Raw genomic sequence first — 14,297 nt, 5'->3', positions numbered from 1 at the left:
CTTAAAACTGTATAGAAACAGCAGTTTTAAGGAATTCATGCTGCTTAGCACTATGGCTGTCCAGTCAAAACTGTTGGCAGTAGTACTACAAACAAACCCAAGGCATGCTGCTGGGACATGTCATTGGTAATGGCATCGGGAGGTCGTGTAGATAGCCTTGTAGAGCTAAAGTTTATCATATCCATGGACCATTGGGACATTTCAAGGCACTGTCCTAACCTTCGTTTTACAAGGCAGAGGAACATGAAACACATGACGATAGAACGGCAGGAGCACTCCATACTTGGCAGCAGGATTTGAAGCATATTTCCTGGCAGTACAATGTAAAAATAACTCTTACAACCTTATATAAAAGTTTTATGCATCATATGTCTTCTTCATATATATGTGTGTGTATATATATATATATATATATATAGAGAGAGAGAGAGAGAGAGGTAAACACACTTATAAGAAGGGAAGGTCTTACTTAAGCTGAATCTAACTAGGACATAATGTAAAGACAGTTATGGGGTCTGATCTTGAGTCGGATGCAAGTGGAAATGGCCATTTCTGGACGGTAACCATCCAATCACACAGAACTATTCCGTCTCATCTGCGTTGTGGCCATGTAAGCAGACTTCCATTCTCGTTCTCATTGTGCGAATGGGGATGGAACACCTGTTGCACCCAGCATAAGGATGCAGGTCCATATACTAATTATAATGGCTGTGGACATATATACAGTGGGCGGGACAGATTTCCACATGCAGTCGCACTGATTTTCAGCATACATGGGCGGATTCTTGCATTAGCAAAAGGAAGTAAGTAGCCACCAGCGGCCAAACGGAAAAGCGGCCTGGGGTGCGTCCTACTCAGGATCAGGCTTATGACCTCTAATGTTATCATTATCCTCAGCACGACTCTGCCTGCATGCTTTTACCACTCCTAGACATTTAGCTATTTTTTTATTTATTTATATGAAATGTGTTAAGCTGCTATAAATGACAGGCATTTAGTGTAGCTGCTACTACATATTCACATGGAGTGTTTTACCAAAAGGATGCATTCCTAATACCAGCTGGGAAAGACACATAGTAAGAAGACATAACAAATTCTGACCAGTTGGCAGAAGGCTGGAGGAAGGAATGCATGCTTACCAATATTTATCCGAATTTCCAGGCAGAGCATTACACTAAGCTGTCACTTGCAGCACTGTCTGCGTGATATCATTTGCTCTGTGTTTTGATTATTTCTTTGAATTAAATATTAACATATATTGTGTCCAGACAATAAGAAGAATTTTAAGAAATAAAAAAATATAGTGTAATGACAGAAAGTAAAGGCGTTCTACAATACCCCACAGTTAATTAGTATTCACAATTAGGGATATTTCCATGGATACAACGTCCGAGGACAAATTTTTCAAACCTGGGACAGTTGGTAACTACAGAAATGGAGATGAAATCAAACAACAGACACAATGTATCACACAAAAGTCAGTTTATTAAACTGTTAAATCAAATCTCTGACAGTTCAAGAATAAATTACATAATTAAATTACCATTCTCAATATCACTTTTATAGTCAGTACTTTACAAAACCAGTACTATTTTTATAATGCAAATTCAAAAAAAAAAATATATATATATATATTTATATATAGATCTGTATGTGACAGCTGCAGTATGTAACCCTTTTCCCTGATAGACAAATGGACAACAATGTTAAATGAACCCTAGCACAGCTCCTTAATGCCTATTAATTCACATCCCTCTTGTGCTACTCACTCACTTGTGCTACTCACTACTCATTGTACCGCTCTATACACACAGGTGAAAATGTGTGCACTACATCAATATGCATGAAAATGTAGCTGATCTAGTCCCAAGGAACTGATGCTATTCACATGCTGGATATTGCTTTAGATCACAACATGGCAGCTACCATTGTTTGTAGGCTGCAGATACACTAACCTATCTCCATGATGAGTATAGTCTTTGGATAAGGTGTATTGTATTTGGCCAAGCAGCTTCTCCCAGCAATCCCAGGTTTTACTAAGTTACTAGCTTAGTAAACCGATATTCCAGATACAGCTCAGACCAGTTGCTGCCAATAGAAAATCGGAATGCCAAAAGAATACGGTAAACCGATTTTCCTTTTGTAAAGCTGTGTACACACTTAGCCCACCCAACGGCCTACCTACCGCCCCGCCGACCCAGTGGCCATTAGGTAAGTTATACACAATTACCAATCAGCCGCTCCATTTGTCTGGCCAGACATTACAACTGGGCAGTCATTTAAATTTGCCCGTCCAGTTGTGATGTCAGTGTCAGCGGTACTTGCGGCCAGTGTATGGGTTGCCCATACACACAGGCAGACGTACCGACATATCCGCAGGATATATTGGCATCGGCTGTGCTGCAAGGCCGACCTAATATGTCTGTGAACTCAGTCGTTCATAGACAGATCATCTGCACACACTGGCTGATGCACTTAGCGATACGTCATTCATCGGCTGTACGAACAACATATTGCATAGTGTGTACCCACCATTAGTTCTGCAAAGGCTGATTCAATTAAGCTTAAGGTCCGCTTGTAACCTTGGACTATGTGTCTCCACGAGGCCTTTACGGCAGTAACCATAGCTTAGGTTTTGCTCACACCAACAATGTATCGTAAATGCCAGAAATGTGCGCAAAAGCACATGGGGCAAGGCTACAACCGGACCATGCAATGAATGGAATCTTCCCCATAGTGACATTTCTTTGAAGCTCTGCCCTTATGGAGTGGTGCACCCATACAAACTGAAGGTCAATGTCCCTTTCTAAATATACAGATCATCATGTATCATTTTTTTTCCACTTATATGCCGGGCAAAATAATGTGACAGAAGAAATACAACTCTGTTTCCAGAAACCTATCGGTGGTAGTTATTATAGGGGAGAATTTCCTAGACCAGGTAGATTTGTTTGTTTTCAAGGTTCTCAGACACAACAAGAGATCGGCTGTATAGATGTAATTGTACAATCATATTGCGCTGACCTGAGCTCATCTGTTGTCGTATCCACGGCAACGGAAATGAACAAATCTGCCCGGACAATGAAAGCCTCTGAAAGTAGAGTTCACCTTTATTATATATTCTGCTATGCATGTTTCCATACAAAATGCCCCACAGTCATAGAAGATCCACAGCCTTTGAAATAGACAGAGAAACTACTGCTCCGTTTTAATCATTATTTGGTTTGTACTTTTTCTGCAAATGATAATGAATATACATCCCCTGCTGCTAGACGCATCAATCAGAGCTATTCACACACATTTTATTTGATGAAATGCAGGGACTTCTCACAGTCTGCTAATATTGTCTATGAAGAGATTTAAAGAGCACCTGTCACCAACAGAGGGGCTGCCACTTTGAACCAATATTCAAAAGAATGTTACCTATCAATTTTGTCTGAACCATGCTTGACTACTTTTTTGGACCGCCCTTCTGGGTGTTTCTGGAGGGTATGTTCAAGGGTCAAGATCGGGGTACATGGCGATGCAACTGACGTCATAATGGCCCCACCCACGCAATTTGAATCTTTATGTAGTGGGGAAGGGCCATGAAGACACGTTTGCGCAGAAAATGACATAATCAAGGCCCCGCTCCGCCCTCTTCACTAGCGAAATATACAGGATATGGGAGAGTAGCTGCCAATCCCCCCCCCCCCCCCCAGGAACTGGGAAAATGCTCTAAAATCCTTGATTCTCACAAACATACTGGGAGTGTAGGCAGGCCATTTAAGTAGAACAATTAATATGTTGTTTCACCAGTTCTAATGGTGCATACACACGGTCAGATCTGTCAGATGAACGATGAACGATTGAACGATTTTACAAACGATTTGAATGATTGAATGATTTCAGACAGTATTAAAATGAATGAAATCGTCCAAATCTGACTGCAAACACATCAGCTGTCAGATATCATTATCTTCTTTCAGTTATGAACGATTGAACGAATTTTGAAATCGTTATCGTTCAGATCTGACACAAAATCTGACCGTGTGTATGCACCATTAATTTACTTGTTTGATAAGTTCTCTGTACAGGAAATCTGTAAAGCTGTGTCTTAAGCACTTCCATAGCCCACAGTACCTGTAGGATGCGCTAGTTACTGCTCAACCTACTGAAGATGAGGGTTTAAAAATAAATTATATTCAAATGATGCAGCATTTCCTACAGAAATAATCATTTAATCTCAATAATATAATAGATTATTTAAGGAAATATATAGATATTTTATAATAACTCCCTGCAAGGTAATTATAAAACAAGATACATTTAAAAGAACAGTTTATGCTCCAAATTATTTTAAATTGGTCTAATCATATTTTCACAACATATTACAATTTCTTTGGGTTATAGCCATTTTTATAAACCGGAATATTGTTCCTGGGCCTTCTAGAATCAGTCCATACAAATCGTTTACACTGAGCAAGTACATTTACAGCTACGTCTGCTTGTAATACTTCACGCAAATGGAAATCAGTCAATTCAATTAGGACATTTGCTGAAAAGGGATAGAAGTGAATCCTATTTTTTAATTCAATATTTCTTGGAGAAGTCTCGCCGCCCCCTCTGATATTATTAATGTGGTGCCCTAGACATCATTTAAAGCAGCTCTCTCTTACACGTGTAAACACACAATTCATAGAAAAACAAAATAAACTTCTGATGTGTTGGGAAGAGCTGAGGCGAATGCACCTTGCAAACCATCTACAGAGAAATCACTTCAATCACTGTACAACCCAAAAATATATGATTCATCTATCAGTTCAGTCTCGGCTCACATTGCACATTAGAGCGTTGGATATCATGAAATATGTATAATGAAAGGCTGCATGGGGCATGTCAGAAGCAGTATGCAGAGCAGATTTTTTCATAATACATCATCTACTGTAACTCTTTTATGTCTACTGGTTACATAGGTTTTTTCTCTTGCAGTCTCCTAAATAAGTTTTCTATCACCTAATTAATTCAAAGGACTGCACTTATGGCATGGGCTGGCTGGCATAACATTGCTTGTTATATAATATTCAAATTAAAAACACGAGAGCTCAGGAGAGTACGTTTCAGCAAATTTATGGTACAGGCTTTCCTTGTCTCCTGATATATTTCTCAAATGTCCTGATATTCACTTAGATGGTAAGCTCACAAGGCCATAGAACTCTATACCACTTGTTTCAACTTATGTTTAGAGGTTGTGATTAGTTTCTATTGCAAATTCTGTATTTAAACTTTCCTGTAATATGTGGCCATTTCACAAATAATGTGTAATGCAACTATTTTTGGAAGTGGGAACACTGCATGCTAGAATCTCCATTGCTATGAAGGCTCTGCGTACAAAACAAATAAATAAAAATAATACAGCATAATAATGCAACGTAAAAGAGATTTAGGCACTTTGACCTTCAATATAATTGGATAGGATTTATAATTTATTTTCTACAGATTCATCACTTACACTATGCACTATGCAAGTGGCTTTCACATTTGCAGACCAATAAAAATGCATGTTAATATGTCAGCCAGTCCATAATCAACAATACATTCACAACATATAGAAAATTGACTCTATGGGGTGTATTTACTAAAGGTCGATTTTAATCGATTTACAATCGATTAACATCGATGTTGTGTTTCCGGGGCTAAATCACACATTTACTAATACTTAAAAAACTAAATCAAAAATTGTCTGTTAGTAAATGTGTGATTTAGCCCCAGAAACACAACATCGATGGTAATCGATTTTGATCGATTTAAAATCGACCTTTAGTAAATATAACCCTCACTCTGTGTTGGTGATTATAATGTGCCACAAAAATGCAATTACTGACAAGGGTAGTTTTAAACAAGTCTGGTCACACTACTGATACAGTATCTGTACGATCCTATCTCATAATTAATAAGCATATCATGCAAAGAAGGACTGACAGGCTTGTGTGCTTTACTTTTCCAATGCCCTTATGTTAATTTAATATCAGCCTTAGGCAACATGTAGCTCTCTGATGTGGAACTACAGGTCCCAGAGGGCTACCTGGGCATGCTGGAATGTGTGGTCCCATAACAGTTTGAGAACCACAGATTGCCTATCACTGATATAATAAAAGTGGATTTAATAAATGTTTCTGTATTGCCTACATGATTTTAAGACACTGTAATGATGAAGTTATTATGCTCCTTCACTTAATATTGAATTTATGCTAAATTGTGCGCTAATAGCATACAAAAAGGTTTACGTGACATATGCATTCTGCAGAATAACATTGGAAACAGAAGATGACACTCTCAGCCAGGCAGTATAGATTTTTACAAACTATCTCTTTAAACTGTTCACCTGAAATCTCAGTTAGGAAGCTCACTGCAAATGCATTCAAATATTGAAAGCACTCAACACTTCATTGATGAATGGATGGACAAATACCCATCTAGTAACAGTATTGCACTTCTGTTCACGGCTAGAAATAAATTCCCTTATATGTTTTAGGTAATGCTCCCGTTTCATTGGTAACTTTGTGCTTAAAGCAGGGATGAGGGACTCTGCCCTGAGCAGTTAAACATTTAAGTACATCATTGTTTAGTGCACAGATAAATCTGTGATAGGTACTGATCCACTGACTGAAATACCAGTGCTCCATTGGATTAATCTTAAGAGCTGACTGTTGGTGACCTTTTCAATACAGAAGCTGTACAGTCTTGATTGTCAGAGAAGCAATGAATGTCTGCAACCACCATTACATTGTAGAACATTACCAGAGCTGGATACTCAGATCCCTGGAGATGTGAGATAGATAGTATAAGTTATATAGGCACCGATCTCTGTATTTTCTGCTATGGAGCTTGGAGGGAGGGGGCTGAGCTGCCAAAACAGCTGCTTAAAGGTTCAGAGTTCAGATAAAAGCAGACAACGGGTATTATAAACAGAGCATCTCTATAATGTCTCTAGAGCTGGAACATTAACAATTTCCCTGCAGGTGTCAGCAAAATATATTATCCCTATGATTAGAAATTTGCAGGCAAGCCGTCCATTTTCCTTGCCGTATTCCATTATACGTTGCACTTCATCATCAATTCACTAGAAAACTGTAAAACATTCTCACATTAACAGTTGAGCCTTTGACAAGTCATCTGCAGCTTGTTTCCTAGTTAAGCAATTAAAACATGCTTTCTGCAGATGTAAATGTATTTCCCAGGCTGTTACAGGTCCAACACATCATCCCCCCTATAACTGCTATCTTTCGATTCACACATGTGTTGGGCAGTCAATGAAGAGGTCAGTTTTTGCAACCTGAAGAGTAAGTGGTGGTGGCTTGTAAGGGCAGCTCCCCAAGCTACAGGCAATACCCCCTCCACTCCGAGGCTTCCCTCGAGTCCTGGTTCCCACCACCCCAAGTCGGCGCTGGCACAGGATTCCTTGCCAGGCCTGCAGTGTCTTTGAACTCCATACCCACACGCCGCTGGTTATGCCCACAGCCAATGACATGAAGATCTTGAGCATGAAAACTGCTACACTTGGGATGGAAACAGGCAAGGTACAGTCTGGCCTGGAACTTCCAGCTGCTGTCCTGCAAGGCTCTTCCCGCGCTCGGGTCTCCCAGTGAGCCAAATTAAGACGTTCATAAAAGCAACAAACAATTATGCAGGTGGCTGGGACAGTATAGAGAATAGAGAATACTCCAATTTTAACCATCAGTTTCTCTAGTTTCTCTGTATTGGTTCCCCCAGTCTTCATAACACGTCGGATATGGAAGAGAGCAACAAAGCCTGTTAGTAGAAATGAAGTGCCGGTCACCAAGTAGCACGAAAGTGGCACAAGGACGAATCCTGTTAGGGCACTGGGATCCGATCCTCCAACATAGCATAGTCCAGTTAGCTCATCTCCCCCCACTTTCCGCATTGTGAGTATGATGATGGTCTTTACAGCTGGAATACCCCAAGCAGCTAGGTGAAAGTAACTACCATGGGACTCAATTGCTTCATGACCCCACTTTTTACTAGCAGCCAGGAACCAAGTGAGGGTTAATACCACCCACCACAGTGAACTGGCCATGCCAAAATAGTATAATATGAGAAAGACAAGTGTGCAGCCACTGCTTTCCAGGCCCTCTCGGATGAGGTAGGGGGCGCCACCTTCACGGTCACAAGCTATACTGGGAGCCCCGGCTGCAGCACGGATGAGAAATGCAGTAGCGTAGACATTGTAACACATGCTGAGAAAGATAATTGGCCTCTCAGGGTACTGAAAGCGCTGAGGATGTAATAAAAAGGTCAGTACAGTGAAGGCTGTGGAGATAAAGCACAGACCAGACCAGGCCGCCATCCACACCAAGGCAAAGTCCTTATCATTTGAGGACCAGTAGACATCCACACCAGGTGTGCACCTTGGGGCACACACTCCGCTCCTCTCCACATATAGGAATTTGTCAGGATTGGCGCATCGACTGGGTACACCCATCCCAGCCCCTGATGGACGTGGTGGCCGTGTAGCCACAGGAAGCATGCCGTGGCCATTTGTTTGAGGGTCTCCATTTGTGGCATTCTCAGGAGCCTCCATGCACAATGCATTAGGGTCATTTTTACTGGGGAGACGGTTACAGTCCAAAGACTCTGGCCAACCAAAATTAAAACTTTCCATTATGGGGGCACACTTCAGCCGTGCAGTTTCACACATGGGCTTGCAGGCAGGAATGGAGGTGGACACCTGCTCGGTGCACATGGGGACATAAAGGGAGCATAGGAAAAAACGAAGGTGAATATGGCAGCCATATTGCACAAGTGTGGCAAACTCATCTAGCTTCTCCGCAGCCTCCGTCTGAGACTCGTGGCCAACGTAGTTGGGCATCCTAGTCATGTTGTAGCCAATGCCCTGGCACATTGGAATCTGGATGGGCTCACATTTAGCTTCTCTTCCCCTCTCCACGTCATATAAACCCATTTCCAGAGCTGGGGCCATCGCCAGCATTTGCCACATGCAGTGAAGGGTTAAGAACCAGCAGAAAGGAGACATCCTTAGGGCCAGTCAAACTTGTGTCCAGCTACAAGGCAACAACTGTGAGGAGCAACAGAGGGCTGGAGTGGATATAGACACACGACTTTATATCCAGCTGTCTGTTAAAAGCAGGGCACAATGCATTCCAGCAGAACGGCGTGCAGGATCAGCTTTCTTGCTGTACAACTGGGTCACAGAGGACACAAATAAGCCTTTTCTGTAACAATCATTCCAGACATGATGGTAAATGCTTGCTGCAGTGGTAGTGCAGATAAAGTAATCATTTGGGAATGCTGAGAAGTCACATCAGGATCCAGTCTGGGACTCGTGTTACAATCCACAGGAACACAGCATACCCTTAGCGAAAACGCATGGCAGTTCTGGCTTGTCCTTCAATGTGCACACAGCCTGTGCCAGTCTTGCTGGCAATCTTCAGTTAGTAGCTGGTTCTCCCTGGCTGTAAGCAGGTTGTCTATTCCAAGAGCTGGTGGTCTTCTGATGTGTAGCCCAAGTGCAGCTTTCCTCCTCCCTGGTTGCCAATGTGAAATGTTGTGGAACAATGCAAGGCTGGAAAGCTTTCAGAGAGCTAGTGACAGCTACAAATAACAGCATACTGCAGGGATAGTGGGGAATGCAAACAAATACATAGAAGGACAAAAAAAAAAGACATTAAAAGTCAAAGGAGAGCGTCAGCACAGTGAGGGCACACAGGGTTAAGGACCGAGAGGTTCTGCAGACAGATCCGCCCAGCTTGCATGTAGGGGAGGGTATGTGCCAGCTGTTGCTGGGAGCTGGGCTACTGCTGACACTAAAAGCGTGCTATGGACTTCACAGTAGAGAAATCACAACTGGGGTGTGCCCAGGGCTATAACTACACCCACATCTGTCAAAGAGGCATGGCCTGGTTAAAGAAACAGTGCCCTCATTAAACAAAGTGAATGGCAATTTGCAAATTGCTAGAATAATATTTTCCAAGTCCTGTCACCCCCTGTTGGCAGTCATAATAAAGCCTGGCTCTTTGCAACAATATTGTATATATACAGTATATATATATATATATATATATATATATATATATATATATATATATATATATATATATATATATATATACTCTTACACACACCCTCTTTATATATAATCTACATATCTGTACAGAGGAGGGGGCTGGGGGGAAATTACACACAAACCTTGTTGATTTGAAAAAGCAGAGGGGAAAATCTTGGGTTACATGTATAAACCACACGGAATAAGAAGCTCAGTGTTTCTCTCTCTTTCTGAACAAGTCGTGTTTTGTGCTCCGCTGGAACCTCTGCAAAGCATTTATTTTATTAAACATCTGATTTTCTGGCCTTCTGGCAAGAGAAGAATTTAATACAAAGACATACACTACTCGTACAGATTCACAGCCACACGTCTGTACTCAGGTCAATCATTTCTTATACATGTTCACTAACGTACAGAGACATCTTTCATCATACAATGCAATATATGTGGTGTTCTCTGCCCAACAAAATGCTAATAAAAAAAAAAAGCAAATATTGGCACCAAATTCTACTGCTATTTTCAGAATTCTGTTTTAAATGATCTACTGTGCACAATTTATTATGATCATGGTCACACATGCACGCAAAGGTGAAAGGAGAATAGCTTATAAGGACTGATATATTTAATACATACCCATAAAGTTTACAACTTTTAAATTATATTTTTGTGGTCGCTAGTGCACCCTCAAACTACTTACCTTTCCTTCTTATTTTTGTGATATATGTAAAAATTGAGTAGCGGGTAGCACCTCATAGAAGCCATATAACTATGCAGTAGAGACATGTAACTACAGATTTGAGCTATTTTGAGATAAGGACCATTGAAGATATTAGTTAGGATAAAGACACTGGTGCAGGATTCATCCCTGTCTTGAAAGGAGAATAGTGCCTACTAGTGCCAAATATAGAATACATAAATAAAAACAAATGCAAAACATACAGTAGCATGTACTATTTAATCAAATTAGGACAATTTTGTTTCAAGGGTTATGATAAATTAGACCCCCTATTAAGGAACCACACTTGTGTCCCATATATCAATTACGTACATATAGATTCTAAATATCTAAATCCATGACAGATTTATTAAACTGATCCGATAACAACAAGGGAATAGTAGGTATAAAACATACAAGACAAATAAAGGGCCTGATTCAGACCCACTCGCGAGCGGCTGTCCGCTCGCAAGTGGGTCGATGTTATGCACTGAGCATGCGCACGACGGAGGGAGCTCCGTCGTGCGCATGCGCCAGACGCGACGAGCGAAGGAAAGTCCTTCGCTCGTTGTGTCCGATCAAAGGGGGCGTACTGTCAATGTTGATTGACAGCACGCCCCCTTTGGTGGGCGTGCCGGGGGCGTGCCTCCCTGACGGGGGCGTTCCCACGGGAACGCCTCCCGTCAGAAGCCGGCCCACTGACATCACTAGTGATGTCAGTGGGAGTGATTTTGGCTCTGATAGAGCCAAAATCACTCCGGAGCTTGCGGTTGAAAACCTCAACCGCAGGCTCCGGCTCGCAATTTCGATGGTCGCGATGGTCTCGACCATCGCGGCCATCACAAAGCACGCTCGTATAGCCTGTGGGTGGTGACCCACAGCTATACGAGCGTCCAGGAGGACGCTCCATGAAAATGGAGCCCGGTCCTCATTCAGAGCGTGCGCTCTGCTCAGAGCGTACGGCTCTGAATGAGGGCCAATATTTGCTTATATTTCCAATCATGAGGTCTGTCCACTTAGGTAAATGCTTCCAACGTGTTTCACCTGGTCAATCAGACTATGGGCCTGATTCAGAGGCGCACGCTATTTGCGTGCGCTCGTTCTGAATCAGGGCGTCCCTAATTTTTTTAATTCCGGCCTCCAGGCTGCTTGCACAGCTGTGGATGACCACCCACAGCTTGTGCGAGCGGCCTGGCGATGGTCGCGATTATAGCGACCATCGGCATTGCGAAGAGACCCCTGTGGTAGGGTCTCAGCACTTTCAATGCCAAGTGGACTTCCAGCTCTAATAGAGCCGGAAGTCCACTACTGACATCACGAGTGATGTCAGTAGGGCCGCCCACAAACGGCAGGCGTTCCTTCGGGAACGCCTCCATTTGTTCAGCCACCCTCCGTTTTGCTGCGAGCTCCAGAGCGAGTGAAGGTCTCACTCGCTCCGGGGCTCGCACTGGGCCACCATCGACCTGCTTGCGAACGCTATGCGATCGCGAGCGGGTCTGAATCAGGCCCCATATCCCGTTAATAAAGTCTAACTAATGGGGCCCATCCATCAGCGATGGATTGTCACGATCTCGCGATGCTGCAACCCGGCATCGCAGAATCGCAGAAATCCAACATGTTGGATTGTCCCGATTTAACGATCGTGATCAAAAAATGATCGCGATCGTCAAATCGGGGACGTTTAACATGTAATATTTCAGCGAACCTGCAACGGATCACTGAACATCGATGGTGGTCGGACGGCGTTTCCACCCGGCAGATCGGCATTTCCGACCACGTCCCGGGATTGTGGAAATACCGGTCAGATGTATGGGCACCTTTACTCTGAAGTGAGCTGACACCCTTAGAATATAGTGCCGCACTGTTTATAACATTTACCAATGCTAATTGAGGTAATACTTATACTGTGATATTTTCTCCTATATCTGCATATTGACTAAAGGTGCCCATACATCTGACCGGTATTTCCGCGATGCTGCGACGCGATCAAAAATGCCGATCTGCCGGGTGGAAACGCCGGCCGACCGACCAACATCGATGTTCATCGATCCGTCACAAGATTGCTGAAATATTACATGTTAAATGTCCCCGATTTGACGATCCCGATAATTTTTTGATCGCGATCGTCAAATCGGGAAATCCAACATGTTGGATTTCTGCGATGCCGGGTTTCAGCATCGCTGATGGATGGGCCCCATAAGTTACACCCTTACAATGGGGTATCATCCTCTGTTTAATATATATATATATATATATATGGTTCAACACTCAGGAAGAATGAGACATACACAAGTATGTAAACCAATGTTTCAATGCTCTATTTTGGCATTTTCGTCAGGGTGTAAAATAATACATGTATATATATATATATATATATATATATATATATATTAAATTATATTTACACATGCACGAACCATCCTCAATTTTATAATATTACATCGTAATATAACGGTATGTCACATTTCATGCTATATTTACTCTATAACATAACTGTATAACATGTCTGTTTATCACATGACAAAAGTCTTCTTGCCTCCTACAGGTCTATATTGACAAATATCAACCGCTTTCACGATAAAAAGCTTTAGATAGCAATTCAGTAACAGTGATTTTGATGGCAGCCCCTCTGGTGACTTATATGTCCCTGAAGTTGTTTTGAAAGGCTTGGTATCCGAGGAATGGAAAATGGTAAGGAGATTCTGAAAATAGGATCCAAGAACGCAGGCAGCAGAATGAAAGAAAAAAAAATCTATTTTTGAGCCTAGCAAAACAAATTGGGTTTTAATGTCCACATTTCATTTGGCATGGTCCCTGGCTGCCAGTGGGGGTAGATAAAAATAACTTGTTTGGTAGCAATGTTTTGAAAATTCTCTAAACTAAAAAAAAAAAATTATATATATATATATATATATATATATATATATTGAAAAATGACAATTTGGATTAAGGAAACATTTAGAAATATTTATATTTTATGGGGAGCCAACCTGATCAGTCTTCCAGACTGTGGAGCTGATTCAGAGCCGCTCGCTAGATGCGATTGCTCGCATGATGTGTATGCAAATTACGTAGGCATTACTATCGCACAGCTATGCATTGGTACACCCAGTATTTCTTAAACAGCGATCACACAGTGTATGCAGACACCCACCAGCCTGTCTTAAGACGCCCATTTGTGCACATCATGTCCAGGAAGTGTATGCAACCATCGGTACATCGGATGCAATTGCAGCGCTTGAGGTTGACCATACCCTGCCGCAAGCACTGCGAGCACTTCAGTGTAAAAACAAGCCAGGTGACGTGTACTATGATGCTGTCTTTTAATTATGCACACCTCTAAAACGCCGTTGAGATACTCAGTCACGTCTGCGTTTGCACCTCCACTCCCCCAAAAATCGATCAACATTGATGTGTTCCAGGGGCTAAATCACACATTTACTAACACTTAAAATCAATATTAAAAAATTGTCTATTAGAAAATTTGTGATTTAGCCCCTGGAAATCAGCCCACCAAAA

The 14,297-nt window shown here is 41.9% G+C and overlaps 1 protein-coding gene across 1 annotated transcript; it reads right to left on the bottom strand.

Annotated features, from left to right (window-relative positions):
* Positions 1-5,733: 5,733 nt before the first annotated feature.
* FZD9 (frizzled class receptor 9) lies at positions 5,734-9,803 on the bottom strand. The gene has a single exon (XM_088453978.1). The coding sequence runs from the start codon at positions 9,032-9,034 to the stop codon at positions 7,271-7,273; it is 1,764 nt and encodes a 587-aa protein (XP_088310104.1). The 5' UTR covers positions 9,035-9,803; the 3' UTR covers positions 5,734-7,270.
* Between the last annotated feature and the right edge of the window lie 4,494 nt (positions 9,804-14,297).

The sequence above is a fragment of the Taudactylus pleione genome, unplaced genomic scaffold (assembly GCF_031769625.1).
Source record: "Taudactylus pleione unplaced genomic scaffold, aTauple2 ptg000040l, whole genome shotgun sequence".
Classification (NCBI taxonomy): domain Eukaryota; kingdom Metazoa; phylum Chordata; class Amphibia; order Anura; family Myobatrachidae; genus Taudactylus; species Taudactylus pleione.
This window is presented reverse-complemented; position numbering and strand designations above follow the sequence as displayed.

Coding starts and splice junctions, on each gene's coding strand:
- FZD9 (XM_088453978.1), bottom strand. CDS start 9,034: ATGTCTCCTTTCTGCTGGTTCTTAACCCTTCACTGCATGTGGCAAATG.